Genomic DNA, 27,357 nt, shown 5'->3' with positions numbered 1-27,357 from the left:
CTAAAATCCAATGGGAACTATACCATTACACACCTTTCCTTGAAGCTACTCTCTAAACACTTAAGTTCTGCCTTTGTTTCCGCAGGTGTTTAGGCCCTATTTCATCTGTGCTTTGCAAATAGACACCTATCATCAAAGGTGGCAGCCATTTCCCCTGCAGACATCCTAGAAACTCAAATAAATTAGGCAGAGGAGATCCCCGACCAATTTGATTAACTCCCCAATCAACATGATAAATAGAGACTATTTAGGAAATCTGATGGGTTCCTACAGTATTGTGGTTTGTAAAGTCTTTTCAGTCAGGTCTGATTCTTTGTGATCCCATTTGGGGTTTTCTTGGCAAAGATACTAGGGTGGTTTGCTGGATGATTTTAGAGTAGGAAACTGAAGCAAACAGGATTAAGTGACTTGCCCAGGATCACATTGCTAAGAAGTGTCTGAGGCCAGATTTGAACTCAGAAAGCTGTCTTCCTGACTTCTGGCCCGATGTACCATCCACTCACCTGCCCCTAATGTATTCAACATAAACTATAGACTCTCCTAATTGGAAATGATCTCAGGGGCTACCTTAACCTGCACCTGCACCTGCCCCCCCACCCCACCCCAAAGGCTCCCAAGGTAGCCTACCCCACTTTCGGAAAATAGCCATTATTTAGTATTGGTTGTTCACGAAAATATCGTGGTCATTGTTTAAAACATGGCTGGAATGAATCTGATTAAGGTTAGGACTGCCCCAGGGTCTCTCTCCATGCGAGGATAAAAACAAAGGGAACATCTTGTTTCAACATTTTTACTTTTTTTTTTAATTAAAATACTGTTATACCAAGTGGAATGCTACAGCAATCCTGGTACAGGGTGGCACAGCAACACAGCCAAGTTTACATTTTTAAATACTTAAGATAACTTAAAACATACAAACAAACATCATTGTCTTTGGCAGAAAAAGTTCACAGCACGAAAAAATACTTTTAAAAGAAATACCAATATTAATCCAAAATATATTAAGTTGTCTTCCTCTTTCACAATATTTTTCTGCTTTGTTTTGCTTTTCGTTTTTGCTTTGTAAACAATGCACAGGAACCAAATCCATATTAAAGCGTGTGGGGAAGGGTAGATAATAAAAAATGCAGTTGTCCAGCAAATGCACAGATGTTTTAAAAGGAAACTTAAGGAACCAGGAAAAAAATATACAAATACATATATATATATATAAAATCTAAAAACAAAGACAGGGATAGATATACAGATAGAATTGAAAACTGGAAGGACAAACCAGGGAAACATCATTTTTCCTGGGGTCTGAGTTGTATGACTTATACACAAGTCAAAATCCACTACTGTCAGAAGCCAGCTGTCAGTAGACAAGGGCATGTAAGAGAATTTTCACTTATACAATATCAGCGTATTTGGTATTATTCCAGAGTGTGGGGGATCAAAATGTGCAGCTAAAAAATCCAATGAATCCTCTGCCTATTTAAAAATGGCTTTTATCTCAGAAATCATCCTTTTTTCCCCCTTCTCCTAATGCTGCTGTGGGTGCTGCCTTTTTTTTCCCCCCTTTTTCCCCCAAAGCATAATCCCATCTCCAGCTCAGAGTTCTGTGACCTCAGGAAAAAAGTCAGCTGAACTTAAGATGGTTGCTGCCATTTGACCCCTGAATGGAAACAGAGAGAAGGCTGGGATACACCCACCACACTCAGATACGCACACTGATGCATTCCATTTGGCTCATGGTTTATAACCAAACAAACAGAAGGGAAATTCCACTAACAGGAATTGTGGAGACTGTCCAAAAGGCAGGCAATGGCATCTGAAGGGCTCTCCAGATGGATATTTAATGTTTGAAAGAAACAGGATGCAAAACGGAGGAAAAGGATAAGATAGCAAACATTTGAAAGATCAGAGTGTTCGCAATTAAAAGAATTTTAAAAAAAATCTAAGAAATCAAATATTATAAAGGAACAGGACAGGGAAGGGACAAAGAGAACAGTCGACAGGGACAGGGAAAACAAAGCATGTGGGAAAGAACTTGAAATGAAAAATATTCATTCTGTTCCCCACAAGAAGGAATTATATATACAAATAATAGGGCAATGTCTCCTACTGCAGCCGCCTAAGGGTACACAGTCCAGTCCAAGAGTGTTAAGGGACTTTTCCTCTTAGCAAACTGGCTGGAGCAGCTGATAAAACCAATAAAAACCATATCCACCCCACCAGATTCCAGTCCTTGTAAGATGAAAGGGGAAGAAGCCAGGGCTGGAGTATAGAGGAGGAGTAAGAATCTCACAGAGCCAGCAAAACACAAACACTGGCTGACTTCTGGCAACTTGCAGTTGAGGTTTTGGTACCAAGATGGCTCTCCATGGAAACTGAGCAACCAGTTCTTCCAGGATCCATGTGAGTGTCTTCTCCACACATGGCCCTCCCCACATACCTTCCCAGTCTTAACTGCCTCCCTCTCATTGTTCAAGGTAAGTCAGGATCAAGAGGGGGGCTCAGCCCCTCTCTGAACTCCTTGCATCTCTGCCTGTGGGATTTGTGGGTAGCTTCAGCAAACCCTGGCTGGGTCCTTGACTTCTAACAGCTTGTTCAGGGAGAACTGTGGTCAACGGGTCATGCAGGAGGCAGATCACACAATGGCTCTGCTCCCACCCGATCAATTTCCTTCCAAACTCCATGGCCTAAATCTGGACAAATAGAGTGAGCGAGTCCCCAGCCAAGTCAGGGTATGAAAGATTCCCAGGTCTATGTCAGAGGAAAAATGGGAACTAGTAGTTTGAGAGGGATCTATTGGCATCTGCAGAGGTGGGCACAAAGCTATTTTGAGGGCCATATAGCCAGCTGCTTCCTTAAATCAGGATTTCCACCATCTCAGATATGTCCCGAGTCTTGGATGTAGCTGAAGACTCTGAGGAAGAGAAATACACATATGAATGAATATCCCAAGGTCTTTATTGCTTCCTTTTCTAACATCCAAACATCTTTTGAAGATAAGTCCTCTCTTTTCTACATTGTGCTCTGCCCTGACACTTTTGGTGACATAAATTCTCATTCAAAGAACATGTAAGAATTTGTTCCCTACTCCCTCTTAGATTTGGGCTTCTCTCCCTGTCCCTTCCCTGGGTATGTCACTGGCCTCCAACATGTAGATTGGTTCACCTCCTTTCCTTTGGCTAGAGGCTTTGGGGGTGGGGGGAGGGTGTAAGCAGTCCATGAGGGAGGGGAAGCTGGAAATTCTTCACATATTTGTGGTTCTCTACACTGATGAGGCGCAGACAGAACTATGTAGATCCTACTACAGAAGGGGTGTGTGAGGAGAGGACAAATGGAATCTCTAGGCTCCTCCTTCCCAGTCCCCCAGAAAGACAAATTCCTCTGATTAGAGAAGGCCATTAGCCTAACTGGTCAGTGTAGTTTTCCAAGCCTGGAATACATTCCCTCTTCCCTTTCACTTCTTTCTTCCATCAAGGCTAACTTCAAGTTCTAAAGTTTATAAGAAGCCTTTCTGGATCCCAGCTGGCACTCCAACACTTCTTAATTTACTTTGAATATAATTTTAAATTTGCTTATATGTGACATCTGATATGCTGTCTACAACCCTTAAGAGAGTAAACTTGAGGATGGGGACTGGTCTGTTGTATCTGTATCTCCAGCATCTAGAATGGTAGACATATGGTTGGCATAAATAGGCACTTAATAATGTTTGCTGAATGAATGAACTAATGAATTTCATCTCTATAATACAGTGTGCAAGAAATATCAGATTTTTATCCCATTCCTTCCCTGTTCCCCACCTTTCCTCTTTCCTTCTTGACTTTCATCATTCTCTGTTCCCTCCCCCCTACCACAATCTGCTTCTTGATCTCAGGTACAGCAGCATACAAACACTTTATGAACCCTTTATGGTAGTCAAGGTGAGCTCATGTCATGTATGTTAGGCTCAATCAAGTGCCAATGTATTAAGACAGCTGGTAGAAGGTAATGGGAAGACAAGTTTTGTTTTGTTTCATTTCATTTCATTTTCCTCCCTTCATTTTATTTCACCTCTCACCACCCCGTATCCCCTTTCCCTCTCTCTCTGGAGCTAGGGTAGCCCAAGAGAGTGCAATACTTACCAGTTAGAGCTCCACCATTGCTGCAGCCCAGGAGGCCCTCAGGCCCAAGCCCCTGGGAGATGATGACACTGTCAGGAAGGCCATCAGTCTGAGTACTTCCATCCTTGCTTCCATGTTTGGCATGGGAGGGATAGGGGCCAGTGGGCACTTCCTCTGCTGGGACCCTACCTGCTGGAAGACCATAGGGTATTTTGAGGTTGTCATCAACACCCTCACAAAATGGTTATTATTGGGGAACATTAGGGAAGGATAAGGGTATAAGCATATAATATATAATATATAATGGCCATATTACATGCTAGGCACATGACAGGCACTGTTCTAAGTGCCTTACAAATCATATTTGCAAATATTTTTTCATTTGGGACTTGAGCCAAGTTCCTGACACTCCAAATCCAGTGTGTTTCTATTATATCACATTCAGTCTAGTAGGGCAACTCTATCTTCTTTGGAAGCTCACAAGACCTCAATCTCTTGCTTTCAAGGTCCCTAGATTTTTGGATGGGATGAACCAAATCAAATAGGAACCTTGAAAAAACTGGTGTAAGACCTCAAGGCAAAATCATCTCTGCATTTCTCCATTTTCTCAGGATCCTCTTACCTGCTGCTCCCCAGGAGAGGCCATCAGACTGTCCTTCATTGATGGCTGAGACTGCCTGCCAACCTTGGGTCCCTGAAGCTGCAAAGATGGAGGGTACAGATTTTGCAGGTCGCAGAGAGCACTGCAAGGCCTTGCCTGGGTCCTTCCTCGAACGCTGCTGAAGTACTTTGATCACAGCATCCTTCTCCAGGATCTGGGCATGGAGCACTTTTAACCTGGGGTGGGGGAGCAAAGAATGCATCTATTTAATGCTAAGTCAAAAAACAGTAGCCATAGCAACATTTGCTCCCATCTCAACCTCCCTCATGCCTTGTGGTACCAGAAAAATCCAAAGAAAGCACACAACTTGAGGGCAGGGGGCATTTGTTTCTTTCATCTTTGTTTTTCCTAGTGCCTAGCACAGAGCTTAACCCATAGTGGGCAATTAATAAGTGAATGCTGAACTGGAATGAAAACAGCTGGGGCTGCTTTCTCTTGACCATTGGTCCTGTGAGTACCCGATCACATTCTGACTTCTAATTACAACTTAAATTCCAGGCTCTGAAAATAGGATCTGCACGAGCTGTTAGGGAATTTCTTCATCACTGGAAATGGATGGGAAAGGTAGAAGCTTTAATGTCTAGTACTGGCTGGCTCAGAGAAGGAACATAGTAAATGTTTACTGATCGATTTAAGTCTACTTCAGTGATGGCATCCACACAGCCCTTCCTTCAAGCAGAGGCCATGCTATACAAAGATGGAATGAAACCATGTATATGACAGCCAAGTCATATAGCTGTCCACACTGACCAAAGAGTCAGGATCAGATGCCAGTCAACTGGAAATATCAACTCATTTGACATCTGCTCAGAAATGAAACAGTGAACCATTTCCAGAATCAAGTCAGATTCTTGCCTAAAATATCTGAAGACAGTGGGGGCTCATGCCACTCATGAGCTCTGTAAACTTAGGGCAAGTCCACCTCAGTTTCCTCATATATAAAAGGGAGGATTTTTAGGGAGAGTTTAACTCCCTACTCCACTGGGTCGTTGTTAGGGTCAAATGAGAAAACCAATGTAAGACATTGGAGAATTTTAAAGCATTGCTGCTGTTATTATTATCCACATCTATTTTACCTGGTGGCAAAACTGACCTGTCCAAGTGCATTATAAATTTAGTATAGTCAAATAATGAATCATCCTGGGAACCTGAATCTTTAGAAACCTATCATTACCATCTTCACTGACAAGTAGTGTTTGCTAACTACCTTCAGGGTTTTACTTGTGCCTGAGAATGGATTTTAAGTTATAATAACATACTATATTATAAGAATACTATATAATAGCTCATCTTTCTAGAGCACTTGATAGTTTACAATGTATTTACCTCATAACCCCATGAGGTTGGTAATACAAGTATGTGATTATCTCCACTTTATAGAAGGGAATGTCTATAAAGGACTTTATAAGTCTTAATAAATGAAAGCTCCTATTATCATTGTACTTACCTATTCAAATCCTACCTCAGACACTTAATATCTGTGTCATCCTTGTCAAGTCACTTAACCTGTCTGCCTTAGTTTCCCCATCTGTAAAACCCAGATAATGATAGCACCGGCCTTCTAGGAGTATTGTGAGGATCAAATGAGATACTGTTTGTACAGCACACACATTAAAGTGTCATATAATTATTATTCTTAATGGTTGTTATCATTATTTATACTCAGTGAGAAAATCTGAGGTCCAGAAGTTTGCCTCAGGTCTTAGTGGCAGAGCACAGACAGGAAGCTAGATGTCCCCCTGGCCAGTGCAGTGTTCTTTTCATCATGACACATTTCAGTTATTCTTTAAAATCAAAGAAGGGTTTGCATGATCAAGATAACTGTCCCAAACTTGTGTTTCATTAAAAGCTACATAAATTCTGTCTGGTACTGCATGGCTTACTAGACCCTTCATTGCATTAATGACCCTGGGGGAAGTACAGGAAAAAGAATAGGGCCAGGTGCCACAACAAGTTCCTACCTGTTCTCCATCTCCTGGTGTTTGTGGTTGGCAAGGAGGAGATCTTCGTTGAAGCTGCTATTGGGGGAGTGCTGAGGGGAGTGGTTGATGATGGTAGTATCCCGCTGAGCAGCGGCTGTTGCAGCGGCATCCATGGCAAACTGCTTCATGGTACATTCTTCTAGGTACTTCTGCTCCCACTTGGTCATGTCTGCCTCAAGGGCTAAGATCTTCTCCTCCTTCTCCCTCAGTTGCTCTGACAGCCTTGGCACACTGAGTTCGGGGGATCCACTGCTGGGTGCTGCCATCTGTCTCTACATTGGCACAAAATGAGGCTAAGGTCACTTACTGGTGGCTGAATGATCCTGATGGAGGCTGGTGAGCAGTTACACACACACTTGTGCTTGCTTTAGTCCTCCCCCTTCTTAGACAAACAAGTTCACATTTTGATGGTGAGACCTTCAGATAGGTTTTAGAATAAGGAATTGGATCTAAGTCCTTTTCTAAGTTTTATTACCTACAAACTCATAAATGAGCTCAGGACAGACTATGGGTAAGGTCAGGAGAGCTTCTGTGAGTGACAGTAATGATACTTCAAATTTATATAGCACCTTAAGGTGTGCAAAGCTTACCTTTGTAAAAAAGGTTATCTTATTGAACCTTACAACAATCCTAGAAGGTAGGGGCTATGATTGTCCCCATTTCACAGATGAGGAAACTGAAGTCAACAGAGGTTAAGTGACTTGCTCAGGGTCACACATAGCTGGACTAGGGCTGGACTCAGATGCACACCTTCCTGACACTAGGTCCAGCACTATTCTCCAGCAGGCTACTCTTCTCTCACTAAACTTTCTCCTTTCTTGTCATATTTTAAAACTCTTTGGCCTAGAAACCTTTCCTCTAATTGTAGATATTCCCACCCAGCATGATATTGATTATCTCCACCCCCATTTTAAAACAGAGCCTGAGGAAGAACCCAAATCCCTATTGATTTAGTCTGGGAAGCAATTCTGTCCCCAAAGTCGATTGGGACATGGAGATGTCTGATTACAGGAAAACAGATGTCAAGGTCATGATTTCCTCATAGTTAACCAAATAACAGTTGGCAGAGCTCATGTCAACATCAGTTGGTCAGGGGGGCTGTGGTCCAGCAAATGTGCAAAGAAACTCTTGGCGGGTTAGAAAAATACCAGCCTCATCATACATGGGTCTTGGGGATAGGGAGAGGGCTGGGATCAAAGAAGTGGGTTAGTCACAGATTTAGAGGCACAGAGAAATCAGGTGATTTGTCCAGTGCCTGTTGGAAGGATTTGAATCCAGTCTTCCTGACTTTTAAGTACAATGCTCTACACTTCCCAGACATGGGTCACTCACTCACCTGCTGCGTCCTAAGAGTCTTCAGCTCCTGCTCCAGGCGGGTCCGAAGACGTAGCTCCAGCTGTTCCCTCTTCTCACAGGCCGCCTGGAGCTGCCCCAGCGCCTGCTGCAGCCTCTCGACCTTCTCTACATATGCCTTCTTCTTTCGAAGCTCATCCTCTGCCTTTGCGGCCCGAGCCTGGGCATTCCCCAGGGCCTGCTCCAACAGCTCTGCCCGTCGCCGCTGGTCCTCGTTGGAGCTTCGGAGCAAAGAAATCTCCCGTTCCATCTTTTCCTGTTCTTGTTGGGCCTCATAATCTGGGAGGGAGAAGAATAAGAAGACATCCATTATTCCCTTGTTCAAATATCTGATGAGAATCTAATATGTACAAGGCATGATGGGAGATGAAATGATAAGACGATTGTTCCTTACAGGAGGATTCCTGGGACATAACTATGGGGGTTCTTTCACCCAGACACGTTCCATTCAGCTGACATGTCTGTCATATGCAGAAAGACTTATTCAAATTGGTCAACTCATTCCAAAGGAATAAGATTTAAAGCTGAAAATGACCTCGGAAGATGTTCTGGACAGAAGCGTCAAACACATGGCCCACAACACTCCCGAGAGCAGATCAAACCAGATTACAATATAACTGGGAAATAGTTAACAAAATAAATCAATAAAATGCAATAATAGATAATATTACATTTTAAAATGAAGTCAATCTGTGGCCTGTAAAGCCTCCTTATGGATAACGGACCCCATTTCTATTTGGGTTTTGATACTACTGGTCTAGACGAATCCCTTATTTTACAGAGAGGGAAAATTAGGCCCAGAGTGGTCCAGTGACTTGTCCAAAGTTACTCAGCTAATAAACATCAGATCTGAGTCTTCCATCTCCAAAGCCCATGCTTTATGCTACTTCAGCAGTATGCTAAGAAAGGTGAAACTGTTCTTTTCCATTCCATCTTGGAATTTGATTTTAATAGTGAGGAAAGTAAAAGGGGAGACTTTGCAAGGTAGTATGTGTGTTTCCTTACAAAGTATGGATTTGAAACATTGTAGAAGAGAAAGTCTATGTTTAGCACAGGGTGGTCTGGTAATGCAACTTTTAGTGAAAATATCAAAACTCAAAAAACATATTTGGACAAGTGGGAAGTTTTGGGGTTTTTTGTTTGTTTTTTAAAAAAGTATTCTATTAAGTTTCTAAGGTTGGTTCCTAAATATGTAAAGATGCCAAGTTCAGGCTGTCACCTGCAATAAATACCCTGAGGACTAGACCAGGATGGAAGGAGAGAGGGCTTTAACTACATGTGGAATTTTCCTAAAACCCAAGAGTTGGAGAATAAGGAAAAGGTAGGGACTGACATCCCAAGCACCAAAAAATTAAATAAGCTCCTAAAACCTCAATTCAGATTTAGTTTTCCATATGAGTCACTGTTTGCCAGTTTCTAAGCTGGACAACTTTAAGAGTTCATTCAGTCCAGTCCCTTCATTCACAGTCTCTGCGATGGGGCGATAACTTGGTCAAGATTGTACCCCTTAATTAGGGACAGAGACATAAGTAGAACTCAGATCTCCTAATTCTCCAATCCAGGACTGTTTCCACTACAACTTGTCACTTTTATTTGCCAAGGGTCTGCCAAATATAAGAAACCCCAAGGGAGCAAGGAACAAATATGGAGTATAGGCCTGGGGTCGAAATGCTGGCCTTGTGACTGCTTAGAAAACAGGTTTTTCCCTGAAAGACAAACCCAATTGCAATAAGGGTTGCTGAAACAGTCCGCATTTTCTCTGATGTCAAAAGAGTTTTAGGAAAGAAAGAGCCTTGGGAAGTACAATAATACCCTAAAGCCCTAAGTGATTAGTTTGCTTAAGGTTGGGAGGGCCGGAAAGGGAATACAGGCCTATCCCAGACCGGCCTTTTGTTTCCTTTTGTTATAAAATCATCAGATGTATATACAGGCATAAAAAGCCATTCTGTGGCAAAGGGTGCTCTTTGGGAGAAAGTTTGGGGGTTTTCTGTAGGGGGAAATGCCCAAACAGGTTTTAATTTATTTGTTCATTCTGTTAGAGCATCAAAGGTCTGAATAACAGGCTTGGGGGAGGAGAAGAGGCCAGCAGAGGAAGAAAAATGAGTATGATTTAAAAAATTTTAAATTTTAAAAATATTTTCAATTTTGTTTTTATGTTGCTGAAATTTCCCCTTTTTGTCTTGCCCCCCACCCCTATCCCAAAAGTTTGATATTTGTGGAGAAGTTGACAACAGTATATCTGGATAGAAATACTTCAGGGACCAATGTGGTTCTTCTACCTTAGCCCCTCTGTACTATGTATAGGTGTTGTCTGCCTGGTCCAGGCCCATTCAATTCATGTTAGGAGAATAGTACCCATGTGGAATGTCCAAATTGATTAAATAATCTCAAATTCATACCTCTAAGTCAGCAGTGTGTGTGTGTGTGTGTGTGTGTGTGTGTGTGTGTGTGTGTGTGTGTGTATACATGTGTGTCAAATCTAAGTTTTATAAGAATAAGACTGGCACAATGGCTGCCTTTTAAAAAGTTGCTTACTGCCTCTTGGATTAAAACAAAATAGCACAGCAAACACTGGAGACCTTTGATGTGAAAATTCAAACGTTTCCATCCTGTGGGCTGTGAGGGGCTAGAAAACTAGGCAAAGAAATGCAGCCTTGTTTGCAGGATTTGCAGGATGCTAAAACTTTTCAGAAAGAATTTTGCCAACATGTCCCCTTCCCAAATCTCCCAGTTCTATGTTCTAAACGGCCTTTCTTAGAATGAACTTTCAGGATGTGTCCGCCTTTCTTGTGCACCTGAGTAAGAGGGGGAAATCAGTAAGTTCTGCTTTGTCTTCTCTCAGCTGGCCCAAACAGGACCCTGAAGGAACAACACAAGGTCATTTTTATTTTAAAGAGGCAAAGTTCATCAAACTAAGTCATTTGTGTGTCTGTGAGTGAGTTTGTGAAGTGGAGGAGAAAAGGAGGAAGGGGCACAATTGTGGGTTAGTGAATGAGAAAGGTGATGAGATAGGGTGACTTTTAGAGAAAATTAAAGAAAATGCTTTTAAATGATTTTACTTTAAGACCATGAACAAAGCAGCCTAAAACCTAACCCGGGAGTGGGGAACCTGCCCTAACCTGAAGACCCTTGGGTAAAATATGTACACACACACACACACACACACACATATATAGATATGTATATAATACACATATATACATACATGCACATATACACACATATACATACATATTAAAGAGAAAGAGTAAGGGAAAGAAGCTAACAGACTTGGGACTGAGAGCTGAGGGGAGGAGAGACTACAGAGTGGAAGAGCAGGAACAGCCTCTGGAATGTGAAGAATCCAGGTCACACTGATGGCTGTGGTGATTAATAACTCTGGCTGAAGTGCCAAGAACAGCTTAGTTCTCCCTGAGGAACTCAAAAAACTTCCAAGAGCAGATTGGCCTCTTCTACTGACTTAAAGAAACCTTACTCTGCCTCTGTGCTTTCCATTTTCCTTTCTTTCTAGCAAAATCCCCAGAAGGATAGATCCCCTATCTGCCATCCCATATCTCCATTCAATATTCACCACAATTCATAACCACATTCAACCCTTAACCCCTATCCCCAGTAAGACCACACCCTGAGCCTTAACACCAGAGGAGACTACTCTCCAGGTAAGTTCTCTAAGGCCTTTTTATCTGCCTTCTTTTACCTACCACTTCCCACACCTGTGTTTCTCTCTCTCCCTAGGATCTTGAAATCAAACCGTCCCACTTTGCCTGGTCCATTAGACCACTCCAGGTAGCCACTCCCTCTTCTTTCCTCAAGATTCTACCCTGATTTGTTTGAATTCTGCCCTGAATTCTGTTTGTTGAATTAGCCTCTCCCTGTGGATCACCCACGCCTAGTTCTGGATCACCCCTTAGTTACTTTTTTTTTTTTTTTGTTACAGGTAATGTTGGGAAAGAAGATGGTGAACCATAAAGATTGGTCCCTCAGAGAATCATATGATTCTTTATTTCTCTCACCACCAAAACCTCCCCAAACAGTAACTTCACATCTTACTTGACTAAGTGGGTACTCCCCATGTGCCTTCACCTCTGTTCCTAAATCTCTCCTCTAACCCTTTCTTCTCTTCAGTTTCAGAAGGTGGTTTTAAACTAATAACTTGTCCACTTGAGTCACCTGGGCTTCTTCCCTTCCACCTTCAGACATGCTTAGGTTGCATGCTAGGTATTTAATAAATATTTGCCATCTTCTCTTTAAACACAAAAGCCCAAGTGCTTTACTTGATCCTACCCATTCTAATTACCACCTAATTTTTCTCCTTTCTTTCACAGTCAAAGTTATTTCCTGCCATTTCCAAACTTTTTGAATGTGAAGGTTATAGCTGCTGCTTTCACTTTTCATTTAGATACTTTACATATCCCCACCATTCTCCTGAAACTAATAGATTAATGATACCAATGGCCTATTCTCTATATTTATCCTCTCTGAATCATCTCCAATATTTGATGCCCCTAGTCAACAACTATTTCTTAAACTGTTTCCTGACTTGGTTTCTTTGACCCTGCACTTTGCCATTTTCTCTCCTTCACATCCTTTTTTGACAACATTTTTACCGTCTCAGATCCAGAGTGGGAAGGACTCTCAGAGCCCACCTGGTCCAAGATCACACAGATATTAAACATCAAGATGGAATTTGAACTCAGGTCCTCTGATATCCTCTTTGCTGGTTCTTCCTTCTCCCAATCTTCAAAATCAACACTTCACTTTCCCAAGCAGCCTAAATGAACCTTCAAATGCAGAATCTCCCTCCCAATTTTACCATATCTGTAAGTGGCAAAATGATTATTCCAGTCAACTTGAGTGAAAATTTTAGACATCTTTTTCCTTTCCTTCCTCCCCCTGGGCTGATCTGCTATGAAGTTCATGGTTTCTTCCTCCAAAGTTCTTCTCAGTTTCATACCTTGCTTTTTAACCCAACCACCACATCATTATCTTCATGACCTCATTCCATGCCTGGATTACCCTTCTCTCCTCTGAGGGTATACTTGGGTATTTTGGTTTGTTTTTGTATCTCTCATAGTACCTAGCACTAAGCTGCATCCTTAGCCAGAAAGGGTCACCTCATCAAGCCAAGCCCCACCAAGACATCCCTGAGCCACCCAGAAAAGGGTATTTGGTACTTACTCTGAGCAAGAAGTTTGGCCACCATGCCCTGGTTGCCCTCCTGGGCCTCCTGTGTCTTGCTGGCTAGTTGTCTGTTTGCCGATTCCAACCTCTCTGTTTCAAATTTTAAGAGAAGGAGGGAAAAAAAGTTTTTCTTCAGAGTTTAGTTAAGCTGTAACTCAACTTTTTCCCAAGCAATACATTAGGAAAAAAAAATTCACTTGAATTTTCACTTGAAATTCACTTGAGCCTGACTGAAGTACTTAAACTTAGAGCTGGAATATTTCTCAGAGATAACCTAATCTAATCCTCTCATTTTACAGGTGAGGAAATGAAGCCCACATAGAGGAAAGGACTTCCCTAGGGTCACACAAATTAAAGGCATAGTCAGGCCTAGTCTTTTTTGTACTCCCAAACTAATGCTTTTGGATTCAAATCAAGAGAAGGACCAACAGCTTTGTGTCTATGCAGAGAATGGACGATCAACATTTTCCACTGGCAGTGACTAGTGGTGACTTCCAGAAAAATGCTTTAAAGTTTTAAGAAGGCATCTGAGTCATTCATCTGGATGAGTCCCACCTCCAGGAGGAGACTGCCTAGGACATATAGTGTGACTGGTATCTAAGATAGAGAAGTAACAGGAAGTTCCACCAGCTGGGACACCAAAAAAAATGTCTTGAATACAATTTATGAATTTAAGGTAAAGAGACATTTTTATGTTGTCTCCTGTGAACTCTTTGAAAGCAGAAACAATGCCTGGTACATGGTAGGTGCTTACTAAATGCTTGCTGACTTGACTTAACATGGAGATTCTAAGACTTTTCCCAAGGCAGAGGAGGCAGATGAAGACACCTCTGGAAAACAGAACCCGCCTCCTCACCAGGAGTATATGGGGTCACAGACAACAATTGTCTCCACACTGCTTTCTTTTTACCATTTTGACTTTTTCTTACCTCGTAGATCGCGGTTAAAATCTTGCAGCCTCCTCATCTCCCCAGTCATTTTGTTCCTCATGGTCTTTTCCAGGGTCTCCCTCTTGGTAGAAGCTTTCATCAGGCTTTCATAGGCCTCAGAGATGCACTGGATTTCTGTTTCCAGCTGGGCACAGAGTAAAAAGGGACACAAGGATCAGAGACATTTCTCAGAAAAGCAGAGAAGAGCAGTAACTAAAGCTATCATGAGCAGCCTTAGTCTTTTTTCTCTCTTTTCTAACACTATTGAAATCTTCTATGTCTAACTGGATTCATGAGTTAATTCTTTTGGGGACTATTCTGCCCTGAGAAGCTTAAGGAGGGAGCCAGAAGAAGCCGCATAAACTCACTGAATTCTTATTCCTCTCCACAACAAAATGGTTGTTTGATACACGCCTAAAAATTGAAGGTGTAAATCAGTGGAATTAACCATTTCCAGCGGCAGTAAAGACACATCTTGCTTGAGGAATCCAAAGAAAAATTGACCTTGATGATTTTTACCATCCCATCAATTCCTGTCAAGTCCAGCATTTAGAATAAAAACCAGCTTTACAGGATTATGAGATCATTGGACAATATGACCTCAACGAATTAGGTACTCCAAGATTTCATGGAATACATTCTAGAAATACCCCTATTTGCTATCTTTTTCTCTGATGGTTCTCGAAAAACATGTTATCCAACAACTCTCTGAAGGCTCATGCGGTGGTGGGTGATTTATTTCTAACCACTACATGGCTCCTTTGGACATGAATAACTATGAATTTCTGCCTTTAATAATGCAAAATTTCCAGAGAGAACCATTCATTTTCAGGCCAGCCTATCCCATGAAGCACAGGGGAGGATGTGGACAGTAAGTCCTTCCCACTAGCAGCCGTTTTTGTCAAGGATCCGGTCTCCTGCTCTTGTTTTGGGTCTCATGGGAAAAAATCTCCTGTGTCTCTAACACCCTCTGAAATCATTTTCCCTGGGATTTCCCCATCTGTGTCTTGAACTTCAGAGTTGCTAATTTCAGAATTTAAGTCATGGAAAAAAAGAGAGTGCAAACACTATCCAATAAGATTTTCTTAAGGATATAACCAGCCAAGTCAGATTCCACCTCTCTCAGTAGTCTCCCCTCCTCCTTGGCCATATTCATTCACTACCAGGAAACTACAGATTGAGTCTAATCAAGGGATCTTAACTTGGTGTCTAGGAACTTACAAAAAAATCTTTTTGATGACTCTATTTCAGTGTAATTGGTTTTCTTTGAAATACTATTTTACCTTATGCATTTAAAAACATTCTGAAAAAGGGGTCCACAAGCTTCACTGGACTGCCAAAGGGGGATATGAGACAAAAGAGGTTAAGAACCCCTAGTCTAGCAAGATTCCACTTAATTTTCCATTTTTATTCAGGTTACTACGGATTCTGCACGTGCTCCCTTGAGTCTCCAGAATTCCTACAATTCACCCATCTGTTCCGGTATAGAGGGGGGAGAGGAGGGCTCTCTCTTTGGCTGAAGCTGGCCCTAAACAGACTTCCCCTTGTGTACCTTAACACAAAGGGCTCTCTGTGGGAGGCTCTGCAGGGAGAGGGACAGAGAAAAGTTGCAAATGTGAAGGGAGACGGTGAATGGTCTCTTTCTAATCAGCCCAACAACTGCGTCTGCTCCAGGCTTCTTGTATTGTATGTTTCTGCTTCACAGCTGTTTGGTGTGTGTGTGTGTGTGTGTGTGTGTATGTGTGTGTGTGTGTGTGTGAGAGTGTGTGTGTATGTGTATGTGTAGAGAAGGGTGTTAATGGAGAGAGACCCTAGGTAGATTTAGAAAGGTGAGGAGCTTGAGGACTAGGACTGGGAGATCACCTATTAAAAAGGCAGGAGAGACTACCATTTTCTGCTCTTTTTTCTTACTCTATCCGATCCCATTTGCTTGAACCTTCCCGCTAATCTGTTTTATCTTGCGGAAATCCTTTATCTCTCCATGGCTCCCTGGTCTGTGTTAGGTCAGCCTGCCCTCACTGGTCAGTTAATGTCAGCCAAAGGAGGCTATCGGTACCAATGGTTCTGGAAAGGGACATCCTTGACCTCAGTCCAAGGAAAAACACCCAATCCACTATGCACACATTTGGCACCCTACCCAATACCATACATCTGTCAATGTCTCTCGTGAGCCTCTGTACCTTCTGAATACGGTTCGCCTTCTCATTATAAGTCTGAAATTCCCTCAGCAGCTTCTCATTCTCTCTCTGTAGTTTCTCATTGTCTCTCAGGATGGTCTCCATCTGGGCCAGGTGGCTGTTGGTAGAAGCAGCCTGTGCTGACATCAGTGCCTCGACCCCCACTGGGGTAAGGGAGCCCATTGGGCTGTGGCACAGGGTGGCAGGGTGGGGGTGGGCAGGCTGTGGTGGTGGCAGCTGCTGCTGTTGCTGCTGCAGGAAAGGCTGAGGCATCTGAGCCTGCAAGATCCTACAAGAGATTCAGAAACAATTGGAGAAACCATTAGTCATTACCTCATTAGCCACTGTACCTACTCTTTGAAGGGCTGAGGAAATTTAGTGTGGGTTTCAACTTTCACTGGCTGTCATTATTTTGGGGAATTTTAGTTGGGGATCATCAACATAAAGCACAGAATGCTAGACTTGGAAATAGGAGTTCTGGGTTTGAATACTGCCTCTGACATTCACTAGTTGTCCTAGGAAAATTGTTTCTCTTTTCTGAGCCTCAGTTTGCTTCTCTGTAAAATGGGGCCATTTGCAAGCTTTTCTAAGTTTTAAAGGGCAACGCACACATAAGTTTTCATTAGCATCCTATTACTATCAGGCTTTAGGAAGCAAAGAAACTACCTACTCCAACCCCCTCATCTCAGAAAGCATAAACTATTTCTTTAAAGTAATACCAGTATCTTGGGAGAGTCAAGACTCAAGCCTATTCAGGGTGACTTTCCAAGCCAATATGACCACCTTTGCTCTCCTATATCTTTGTCCTGTCTACATCACAATGGGATGATAAAGCCTGTGAGAATTTTGTCTCTTAAATGACAAAATCATTTTAGCTTCCCAAGGGCCATTCGTGTATGCCTTGTGGCAAGATTTGACTCCCAATTCCATATATTTATATTGGCTGCGCCCTATGCAAGGATATCTCTCTCTCTTGCCCTCCTCCCTCCCTTCTTCCCTCTCCCTTTCCAGAACATATTTCACAAATAAGGTAACATTACTAATACAACACCAAGTGCTCACTGAGAAGGCACTTTCATAGACTGACTAATCCAAACCTCTCAGTTTACAGATGAGGAAACAGGCCACGGATGCTAAATGAATGGCCCAGAAACATCAAGGTAAAGTGTCAGGGCAGGATTCAAACCCAGATCCTTTCTCTCCAGAGTCCAAGTTTTTTTCATTGCAGTCCACTGCCTGCTTCTATTACTCCCCAAATCCTTAGAGTATGAGAACATCTGGCTGAAGAAGACTCTAAATCATACTCTCCTTCCCCCTCCCTCAGATACCTATTAAGATATAAAAAAAATATATATATAGATATAGTAAAAAAGAAAGACAGTTCATGCTCCTCTTACACTACGAGCCTGTGGGCTAATGGTCATTATGTTAATACCTGGGATTGTGAATACAGGCTGGGAAGGTTAGACAAATAGGTAATTGAACTTCTTAAAGTCAAAAACTTCCCCCAATACTGTTAAACTGATGGACATACCCCAATGGATTCAACACGGCTGTTCTCCGGGAACTTGGCTACCAGACACTTCCTTAGGGACTCACACCTCCATTTGGCCCTGGTCTGGCTCTAAGACGATTAGTTAAACATAGCCTGCATTCTTCTGTGATGACTTGGCTCCAAGAAAGAATAAAGAAGTCTCCTTTCTACCCCATACCTCCCTTCCCTTCTCCTTTTCTTCCCCTCCCCCTTCCCTTACTTTTTGTTCTCCAGAAAACAGTCCACTTCCTTTCTGTGATATTATCTTTTCCTGTCAGAGTTCAATAAGGCTGGTCCAAAAGGAGAAACCACTACTTAGTTTCCAAAATCCTTCCCAGACAGTTCCCTGAGAAACCAAAGATAATGTGCATAGTTTTTTTTTGGTTCTGGGTGGGGGTAGGGGAAGGTAGGATAGGAGTGGGAGGGATAAAAAGGAACCAGCAAAAAAAAAAACCCCACAAAAAATGAATAACTAGGTTTTCTTCCCCCTTCCACGCCAACTACATTAAGTCATTCATTTCAAGAAATTACGTGACTTAAAGGGGAAATAAGCAAGTAGAATGAAAATCAGGCAGAGAATTAAAAGTGAGTCAGGCTCACCTTTTTCCCCCTCCCCCCCCATTTAACTCTTTGTTGAGTGTTGATGAAAATTCGTGGGATTCATGGAAAAAAGAAGATGACAGGCTTCTATGTGTATTTGCATCACAGAATCAAGAAAAGTTAGAGCTAGAAGGGACCTCTGAAGGTCACCTAGACCAACCCCCTAGTTTGACAACTGACAAACTTGCTCAGTTCTGCTCACCTTGGTGATGAGGGGAGTGCAAGGGAGATGGGACCTGAGTGGGAGCAAAGGACAGAAAACAGAGATGAGGTCAATGCCTCCCTGGTGGTCAGATCATTTCTGGGAGACTGATTTCTGAAAATTCCTTCCAGGGCAGGTACAAAACTTAATTTTAAAAAGTCACTTGAACCTGGCTTTGAATCCCAGTTCTCTGCCACTACTAGTGTAACCCAGGACAAGTCACTGAACCTCAGTTTCCTCATCAGCAAAATCAGAAATTTGGACCAGATGGCTTTTCCAACTGTAAACCTATGGGCTCAAGAAAGACAGAGGTGCCAAGATGGAACAATAGGCTCCTATATTAAGTAACATGGACTGTTGTGCTCAGCAAGGGGTTCCTATCCTGAGGAAGTATCTCTGCTGAAATGACAGAAAATAATCTTCTTTTCCCTTGACCCTGGGCCCTGGAAAGAAGCCTGGAAAGCAGATTCCTAGAATCACAAATCTAGCACTAACATGAAATCTCAAAAGCTGTCTAATGCAGCTCCCTCATTTTACAAAGGTTAATGGATAGATAATGTCACTCAAATAGTGCCACTGGTACCAGGTGAATCCAGGTGCTCTCTAACTCCAAAGCAAAGCATTTCCTACTCTATCTGGTTGAGGAGAATGTAACACTTCCTCTTGGAAAAGAAGCCAGTAAGTAATCAATTAGTCAATCAATCAATAAACATTTATTAAGCACCTACTGTATGCCCCACACTGAGCTAAGCAATGGGGAGACAAATGAAGGCAAAAGACAGTCCTTGCCCTCACGGAGCTGGCAGGCCAGTGCTTAGGAAAGCAACAATCTCCAGGTCTGGGAGAGCCTGGGTAAGTCCACTCTGAACTGTCAGATCTGGTCAGATCCAGGTCTGGATCAAATTAGCTCTGAAGTCCCTTGCAGTTCAAAAGCTCTGTTGCCTTTGGACCTTTAATCCCCCTTCAGCATATACTGTTCTGGGGGACTTTCAAAGCCAACATGACCACCTTTGCTCCTACATCTTTGTCCTGGCCATTTCTCTACTTGCAAAGAGTAATATTTGGATGAATGTCTACTGGACAGAGAAAATAAAGGAGAAGCCTAAATCTCTGTGTTTTGCCTTAGGTGGTAGAAATGATAGTATGCTGGACCTGGAATCAGGAAGACCCGAGTTTGAATCCTGTTTCGATTCACTAGCTATGTGACTCTGGGCAAGGCACACAACCTTTCTCTTCACCTCAATTTCTACTTATGTGAAATGGGATAATAGCATTTACCTCACAGAGCTGTTGTAAGACTCAAATGAGATGATATACATAAAGGGCTTGGCTAACATATAAATGTTATCCATTGTTACTCTTCATAATTTTAGTAAAAGGTTGGGAAAGGAAAGAAAGGAGCTGAAGCTGCCAAATTAAAAGGGGTGTTTAGGTCAAGTGACCAGGTACTCTATGTGGTCTAGGTTACTACTCCACTCCACTTTCAACACAAGAAATACCCACTGAGACCATTATGCTTAGCATCCTGGGATACAAAATAAACACTCACTGCCCTCAGAACTGGGGGGGCCAAGTACAGTCAGAAGTCTTATCTTCTCCTAGATGCAGAATAGGAAAAGGGGAGACTGGAAGCTTATGTAATTAGGCAAAATGACAAAGTTTAGCATAACTAGCTTTGCCAAGAGCTAGTCACCCAGGGCAGGGAGTTCAGGTGAGTTCTGACTGAGAGTTAAGTAGCCAGTCTTAGACATCTAGGGATTGAAGGCTGAAGAGCAGGGACTGAGAAGATTGGGGACTGCTGGACAGCTAGGTCTTGGAAATATGGGGGAGAGAGAGAGAGATAGACAGACAAGAGAGAGAGAGAGAGAGAGAGAGAGAGAGAGAGAGAGAGAGAGTATGTGTGTGTGTATGTGTAAGGCATCTTTTCCCCTTCTTTGCTCTGTCTTTTTTCCCTGAGTCCCCCTTTCATTTTATGCCCTAACCTCTTCACTCCCCCACTCCTAACACCCTCCCTTTTCCTTCAATCTAAAATGGCTAACTTCCAAGAGGAAGACTCTGGCTTTGGGGCCCATCTGGAAATGTCTATTTCTTCAGGTTGCCAAACACTCTAAATAGGAGACAGTCCTATATACAAACATATGAGACTGATCCTTTTTATCAATGACTTGTTCCATAGTCTACTTTGCTCTGACATAAGGAGCCTGTGTTTAAACCCAAGCAGACGTTGCCAAAGATTTTTCTTATCTTATCTTGCCTTGTTCAGACTTTGACCTATTTCTCCAAATTAAAACCAAGCAGCCATACTACTGTTACACCTGTCCCCCTGATGCCATGAGTAGCAGTAAGGAATTAAGAACAGTATAATTAATAGAAAGAAAAATGTGCCACTTAACTGAGTGGTCTAGGAATCAGGAGACTTGGGGTTAGTCCCAACTCTGATGCTTACTCACTTTGTGACTCTCATTAAATCATTCCCAGGTCCTGTTTTCATTATCAAATGAGATGAGGTTAGATCATAGGCTCCTAACCTGAGGTCAATGAACTTGGTTTGGGTTTTTTTCTTTTTAAATAACTGTATTTCAATACAATTGGTTTCCTTTTTGGAATTTTGCATTTTTCATTTTATATGTTTAAAAATTTTATTATAATAAGGTGTCTATAGGCTTTACCAGACTGCCAAAGGAATTCATGACCCCAAAAGGGCTAAGGATCCCTAGGGTGAGTAACCTCTAAGTTTCTCCTCTGATCCATGGGCTATATTATGAGAGTTGATGCTTTTTTCTTCATAATCCTCTGGGAAAAAATCTATCAAGGATTTGGAATTGAGTCCACAGATTCTTTAGTTGAGAGGGCTGGTTAGGATAAGGTGCAAATTCTCTAGGCCTCCCCTTTCCCAATTCTTGACTACAGACAATAGTCCCTTTTCCCGAACTTACAAAGAGGATACAACAGATTGAAAAGATAGAAGTAGTACACAACATTCCAACCCCCTAACTATAAACTATAACTCAGACATGTCATTCCTGATCTTAATGGGGGCTGGGCTCCTTCTCTACTCCACATGTACATTCTCAAAGCCTAGTTTCCAGTCATTATCTGTTAGTTCATTAAAATAAGGGATGTTCTCTCCTGGACAAACACACAGAAAAGGCTTGCAAGGTCACAGAGAAAGTCATAAGATTTAAATATGAATAAATGCCACCTCAAAAAAGGCAAATATGAAATGGATATGATACACATGGTTGTTTTCCTCCATTCCTTCCCCACCCCCCAGGGCTCTCCCTACTTCCTTAATAAGGAAGGAAGCAGCCAAAGCAGAAAGGGAAAGGCCCCATTTCTAAAGTAGAAACTGTGGCTCCAGACAGGAGCATTCCCAACTCAAAATGACTCTGCATAGACTCATCTAAAGACAGCCAGCTGGTTCAGTGGATAAAGTGCTAAGCCTAGAGTCAAGAAGATCTAAGTTTAAATCTGTCCTCAGACACTTCCTAGCTGTATGACCTTGGGCAAGTCCCTTAACCTCTTAGCCTCAGTTTCCCCAACAATACAAAGAGGATAATAACAGAACTTACCTCCCAAGGTTGTTGTGAAGATCCAATGAGATAATATATGCTAGCACAGTGTTTGGCACATAGTAGGTTCTATATAAATGCCATTATTATCTTTGCTTAGTATTAGGGCTCAGTGGGGGAACTACAGGTACCTTGATCTTAAGTAGGTGGCTGGGGAATAGTTGGTCTTACTGAACTTCTCCTCCCTTTAATTGAAGTTATTGGTGGGGGTTGGGGAGTGATAGTGAGAAATAAATGTGATCTAAAAATAAAGGGCATCAATTCTAAAAAATTAAACACATCCCCAACATGCAGTAGTCCCTGGTTGCTAGAAGGTTTTCCTAATATCTAAACTTAAACTACTCTTTCTGTTTCCATTTTGATTTTCTTGAAGCTTTAAATTTGGAGTCATAGGGCCCGAGGTGCGAGATTTGGCTTGGTTCCCTCTTACCTGAGGGATCTTGAACAAATCAATACAAACTATTATTAATAAAGATGATGATAAAGCATGCTACTTCTACGAACTTCACAGGTTGTGATGAAGGTATGTGTGGATATAGGACGCATATAAATATCAGTCACTATTCCTACTACTTTGGGCTTTGTATATACAGACTTGTCACTGGAATGCTACACATACCAGGCTAGCATATGGCTTTGTGATTACAAGTTAAAAGAACTCTGGAGTCAGAGAGCTCGTGTCCAAATCTTTTTTCTGATATATATTACCTATATGATCTTGAGCAAGTTACTTCACCCTGGACTCAGTTTCTCACTGTTAAAGTCAATGGAGTTGGACTAGACAGACTCTAAGGTCTCTTCCTGTTCTACATTTGTTACCCTAAGGAAAGCTTAGAAAATCTAAAATTGGGGATGGGGGTAGAGAAATACTGTGCCCCCCCCCCCCCCCCCCCCCAGGTCTCAGAATCAAGATAGGAGAGCTGTGGTGAATTACCTCACTTCAGGATGCTGGAAATCAGGGCTGCCCCTGGAATAGTGCCTGGGATCACTGCCTGTGAAGGGCTCCTGCGGAGGAATGATGTAGGGGTACTCTGGCGGGGGACCCCGGGGCTCCAGGCCCTCAGTGTGATGCCCCCTGGGGGTGGACAATTGATAGTGGCGAGAAAGCTGAGGAAAGCTGTGGGAGGAGCTCATGTGGTTGTATGCCTTGGCACCATTTCTTTCTAGGGATAGCTGGAGGAGGCGTTCACTCAGAGACCTCACGTGCCCATGTTTCAGCTCCTTCAGAGAATCATCCTGTCTCTTGCTGCTTGCTACATTGCCCCGGCGGGGTTCCTTGTCCACAGGGGGTCCTGGGCAAGGCAAGCCTGCCTGCTGTCCTCTCTGTGAGGCGTAATACTGAGAGTGGACTTTTGCTTCTTCATAAGTGGGCAGCTCCTCGCCTTTGTTCTGGGGCTGGTAAAATCGGTAGAGGGCATTCTCCAAGTAGGCATGATCGCCATGGTGCTCCTGGCCTTGGGGCTCCTGCCTGGTGGACTGCTGTACCATCTGACTCTCTTCCTGAGTCAGGCTCTCCAGGGATGAGCGGGGGCTGCCCCCGTTTCCCCCACCTCCTCCTCGAAGAGCCTGCTGTTGGATAGCCAGCAGGGTTCGGTTCTCTGTCAGGTTACCATAGCGCAGCTGCTCCTGGATGAGCCTGTGCAAGACGGTCCCTGAAGAATCTTCCACAGTTCTCATTCTTTGATCTTCTGTAAACAACTGGAGGTCTCACAATCACCTGAAGCTCTAATAGCAGTTGGCCAGGGGTGAACACCTGAAAAGGAAAACACAGAGTCATCAAGGGTGGGGTTCCTTCCACTGGCCCAGGAGAATGGGCAAAAGAACTTTCCATAAAACACTATTTAATGGGATTTCATTTTCATGGAACCCCACTGTTCTGTTCTGTCCTAAAAAAAGGTATTATTTAGCCCTAAACCCCAAATAATAGCCAGTGACTCTACTGTAGGTTCTGCCATCTCTAGTTCAAAGGAGTTCAGTGATTACTATAGAAAATGCCCCATTATCATTCCCTGGTGAAGGTGAACCAATTCTAATCATGAAAGGTCATAATTCACATCTATGTGACATGGGGAGGTCTGTCTAGGTATTAGTTACCCCAAAAAAAGAACTGGTACAAGCTAAGCTGATATATTTGAACCAATGTCATAGGATGACCTTGGGGATCATTCTGAGACAGTGAATATTAGAAATAAGGAAGGAGGAAATGACTATGGAGTGCCAGATAATGAAAGAGGAAAGGACTGGATATGAATTATGGTATTGTGAACAGAGGCTTTATTTAACAAGCCACTGGGAACAAGAAAGTCCTGCCAACAAGCACTAGTTAAATCACATGGTCCCTGTAAGCAGCAAACTATCCCCCTTTTACCTGGCCCAGCTTACAGTATCTTAATATATCAGACAAATACAAGATGACAAAGAGGTAATTTCCCTAGATATTTTTTATACGTTATTTGGACAGAGTCTAACTGGCTCTCCTCCTCAGTCTGTTGATAGTAATTCATAATAGTTGTAGTCATAATTAACAGTAATAGCACATTCCCTACAGAGGCAGTACTATGGGTAAGGAAATGCCATGGTTTCAAAAAGGCACAGAACTGAGTCTAGCAGGGGCTCAATGATCGATTAAGGTGTTCTAGGGACGAAGAGTTTTCCAATATCTGGACTCTAGGAAGCTAGCGACTCCTAAGGCAGCTGCATCATCACAATATTCCCTAACTCTATAACCATCAAAACCCAAATCCATTTGTACATTAAACTCATTTTTAAAAGAGAACTCTATGATAATGACTCTGAATAGTAGCCATTATTTCCCAAGTCATAATGAAGTGACCATCTGAGAGAGGTGGGTGAATTTGTGGATGTTTCTGACTCTCTAAGCCAATGAGATATCTAGAAATCACCAGTTTAGTGTGATAGTGATAATAATATAATAATATGAGTAGCTAGCATTTATAGAGAGCCTGAAGGCTTGCAAAGCACTTTCTCATCTTCACAGAAATCCTGGGAGGTTAGGTGTTATTATTATCCCCATTTACAGATGAGGATACTGAGGTAGACAGATGTTGAGTGCCTAGCTCAGGGTCACACTGCTAGTAAATTAGTAAATGTATGAATGAGGCAGGATTTGAGTTCAGGTTTTCCTGACTCCAACCTCTATCCACTGTGTTACCTAGCTGCTCCAGAGTGAGAAACTACCATCCTCCCTCCCTTCCCTCTCATTTCATGCTAAACCCCACAACCCAACTATGACACTGGAAGGATCTTTGGCTAAGTTAGAAATTGCATAAGTAGTATAACTTTCCACCCAGTCTTTTCATCATACCAGCCTACCACTCCTAGGGCAGGATTGAAGAGATTCTGAAATCCACAATTTACGAGAACCAACAAAAATCCTTAGGAGTCAAACCACTTTTATGTTTCACAATTACCAGAGCATTTTCTACAGTAATCACAGTCTAATAAATAGCGTGCTCACTAATGAAGACTGTCAGTGGAGAATAATTAGGACAATCCAGAATCTACCTTAGACACACCATCACTTGAGCTCTCAAAAGGTGTACCATGCAAGTTGTCCTATCTTGTGAACAAGCTAATAATGTTTTTGTAATGTTGGACCTGATAAAAAAAACCCATTAATCTCAAATATCAAATAACTAAACCATAAGGTCATTATAAACTACAAGTCCTTCTTTTAGGTTAAGGAGGGCCCTGGAGCTATAAACCATTACAAAAATAATAATCTCCCCTTAAAGTACTTATTTTCTGGCTTTTTGTAACACTCAGTGTTCCACTAAATAAGGCGGGGTGGGGGTGGGAGAGGGAGAAAAAACGGCCGGAAAATTCTCTCCAAAATACTGAGATTCCTACGTGCCTAAATTAAACCACACTTTCTACCAACTTCTGCAACAGAGTTCCAAAACTGTAACTGGATCCCCCCCATACAAATAACTTCTGAGTCAAAAACGCTCCGAACTCCTTAGTTTTAGAACCAATTTGAACACCAATTCACCTCAAAAGTGTACGACCGATTGCCATCTGAAAAGTATTTATATTTCCTTGGCTGCTCTGGTCCCTCTTTGTTTTCCAAATATTTCTGCCCTGACATCATCAGGGTTTGGACTGCAATTAACATTCTTTCTAAGTGAGGGCCAGGCTTATGGCTCCGGAAAGCATTTTTCCAAACAAGACAAAGAGGATTTCTTTAACTAGTTGGGGGGCAAAAGCACCTGTAACTCAAGACTAACCAAATAATCCTTGGATTGCTCCCCCCCTTTCTTTAATCATTTCCAGGCCTTTCCCTCCCCTCCCTAGCGCCTCCCGTTTCCAAATACCAGAAGACTTGGAAATCCATAGGTTTCAAGGGCATCGCAAGAGCCAGGGTCAAGAGCTAAGGTATCCTTCCTCTGCCCCCCAAGTATCCCTCAGGCTGGAATGATCAAGCTTGCGGGAAGATTTCCCCAATCTAAATCGCAGAAAAGCCGCCAAGAGTCGTGCAAAGGGGAAACCCAGTGTAGTCGAAGCACCGGGATCGCGGACGAATGAGGAGCTCTCTCGGCTCCCAATCATCCGCTCCCGCCTCCCCTAGGTTCTCTCTGCATGGCCCCGAGAGCTCGCTCCCTGTCTCCCGGCTGTGCGCTACGAGACACTGGCAAATAGAACGCGTCAATTTCCCTGGTGAAACTTACCAACCCATAGCCTGAAAGCCTCAGTCCTAGAGTCTCAGACCCAGCCAACAGAAGTTGCCGGGGAGCTAGCCGTACAGAGCTCTTTCGGAGGGAGAAAATGCAGAATGCGTGCGTGTCTTGGCTTATCTGCGGCCCCTTCCTACCCCTACTGCCGAAATGCCAAAACAAAATTTTAATAATAATAGTTAAAAAAAAGAATTGGAAAAATCAGAGCAGCGCAAGGAAAAGTCCGCACGCAGCTCTGAGCTCCCGGGCACGGAGATCCTGCCTCTGTGACTGCTGGAAGCGAGACTGCGCTCCTCCAGCTGTACCGCGAGCCACAGAGGTTGGACTGTGCAAGAGGCGGCAAGCTATGCCAGGAATGTGAGAGTTTCAGGTTCCCCC

At 42.7% G+C, this 27,357-nt stretch overlaps 1 protein-coding gene across 2 annotated transcripts; it reads right to left on the bottom strand.

Moving 5' to 3' along the window:
* Positions 1-774: 774 nt before the first annotated feature.
* AMOTL2 (angiomotin like 2) lies at positions 775-27,357 on the bottom strand. Of its 2 annotated transcripts, none has more exons than XM_072613598.1 (10): positions 26,974-27,357; positions 23,220-24,038; positions 16,381-16,666; positions 14,201-14,345; positions 13,269-13,361; positions 8,074-8,369; positions 6,717-7,009; positions 4,717-4,931; positions 4,116-4,286; positions 775-2,908 (listed from the first exon to the last, which is right to left on the bottom strand). In XM_072613598.1, the coding sequence occupies exons 2-10, from the start codon at positions 23,960-23,962 to the stop codon at positions 2,850-2,852; spliced, it is 2,301 nt and encodes a 766-aa protein (XP_072469699.1). In that variant the 5' UTR covers positions 23,963-24,038; positions 26,974-27,357; the 3' UTR covers positions 775-2,849. The 2 variants fall into 2 exon arrangements, with proteins under 2 accessions (XP_072469699.1, XP_072469700.1); XM_072613599.1 differs by having other exon boundaries at positions 4,116-4,283.

Source organism: Notamacropus eugenii, chromosome 5 (assembly GCF_028372415.1).
Source record: "Notamacropus eugenii isolate mMacEug1 chromosome 5, mMacEug1.pri_v2, whole genome shotgun sequence".
Taxonomy (NCBI): Eukaryota; Metazoa; Chordata; class Mammalia; order Diprotodontia; family Macropodidae; genus Notamacropus; species Notamacropus eugenii.
The sequence above is the reverse complement of the archived record's forward strand: the minus strand, read 5'-3'. Positions and strand labels throughout refer to the sequence as shown.

Excerpts from the sequence above, each read along its gene's own strand:
- AMOTL2 (XM_072613598.1), bottom strand. The coding sequence starts at position 23,962 with ATGAGAACTGTGGAAGATTCTTCAGGGACCGTCTTGCACAGGCTCATC. Across the intron at positions 14,346-16,380 it reads AGGCGAACCGTATTCAGAAG|CTGGAAACAGAAATCCAGTG; the intron begins GTACAGAGGCTC and ends CTCTGTGCCCAG. Across the intron at positions 2,909-4,115 it reads CAATGGTGGAGCTCTAACTG|AGTCTTCAGCTACATCCAAG; the intron begins GTAAGTATTGCA and ends TCTCTTCCTCAG.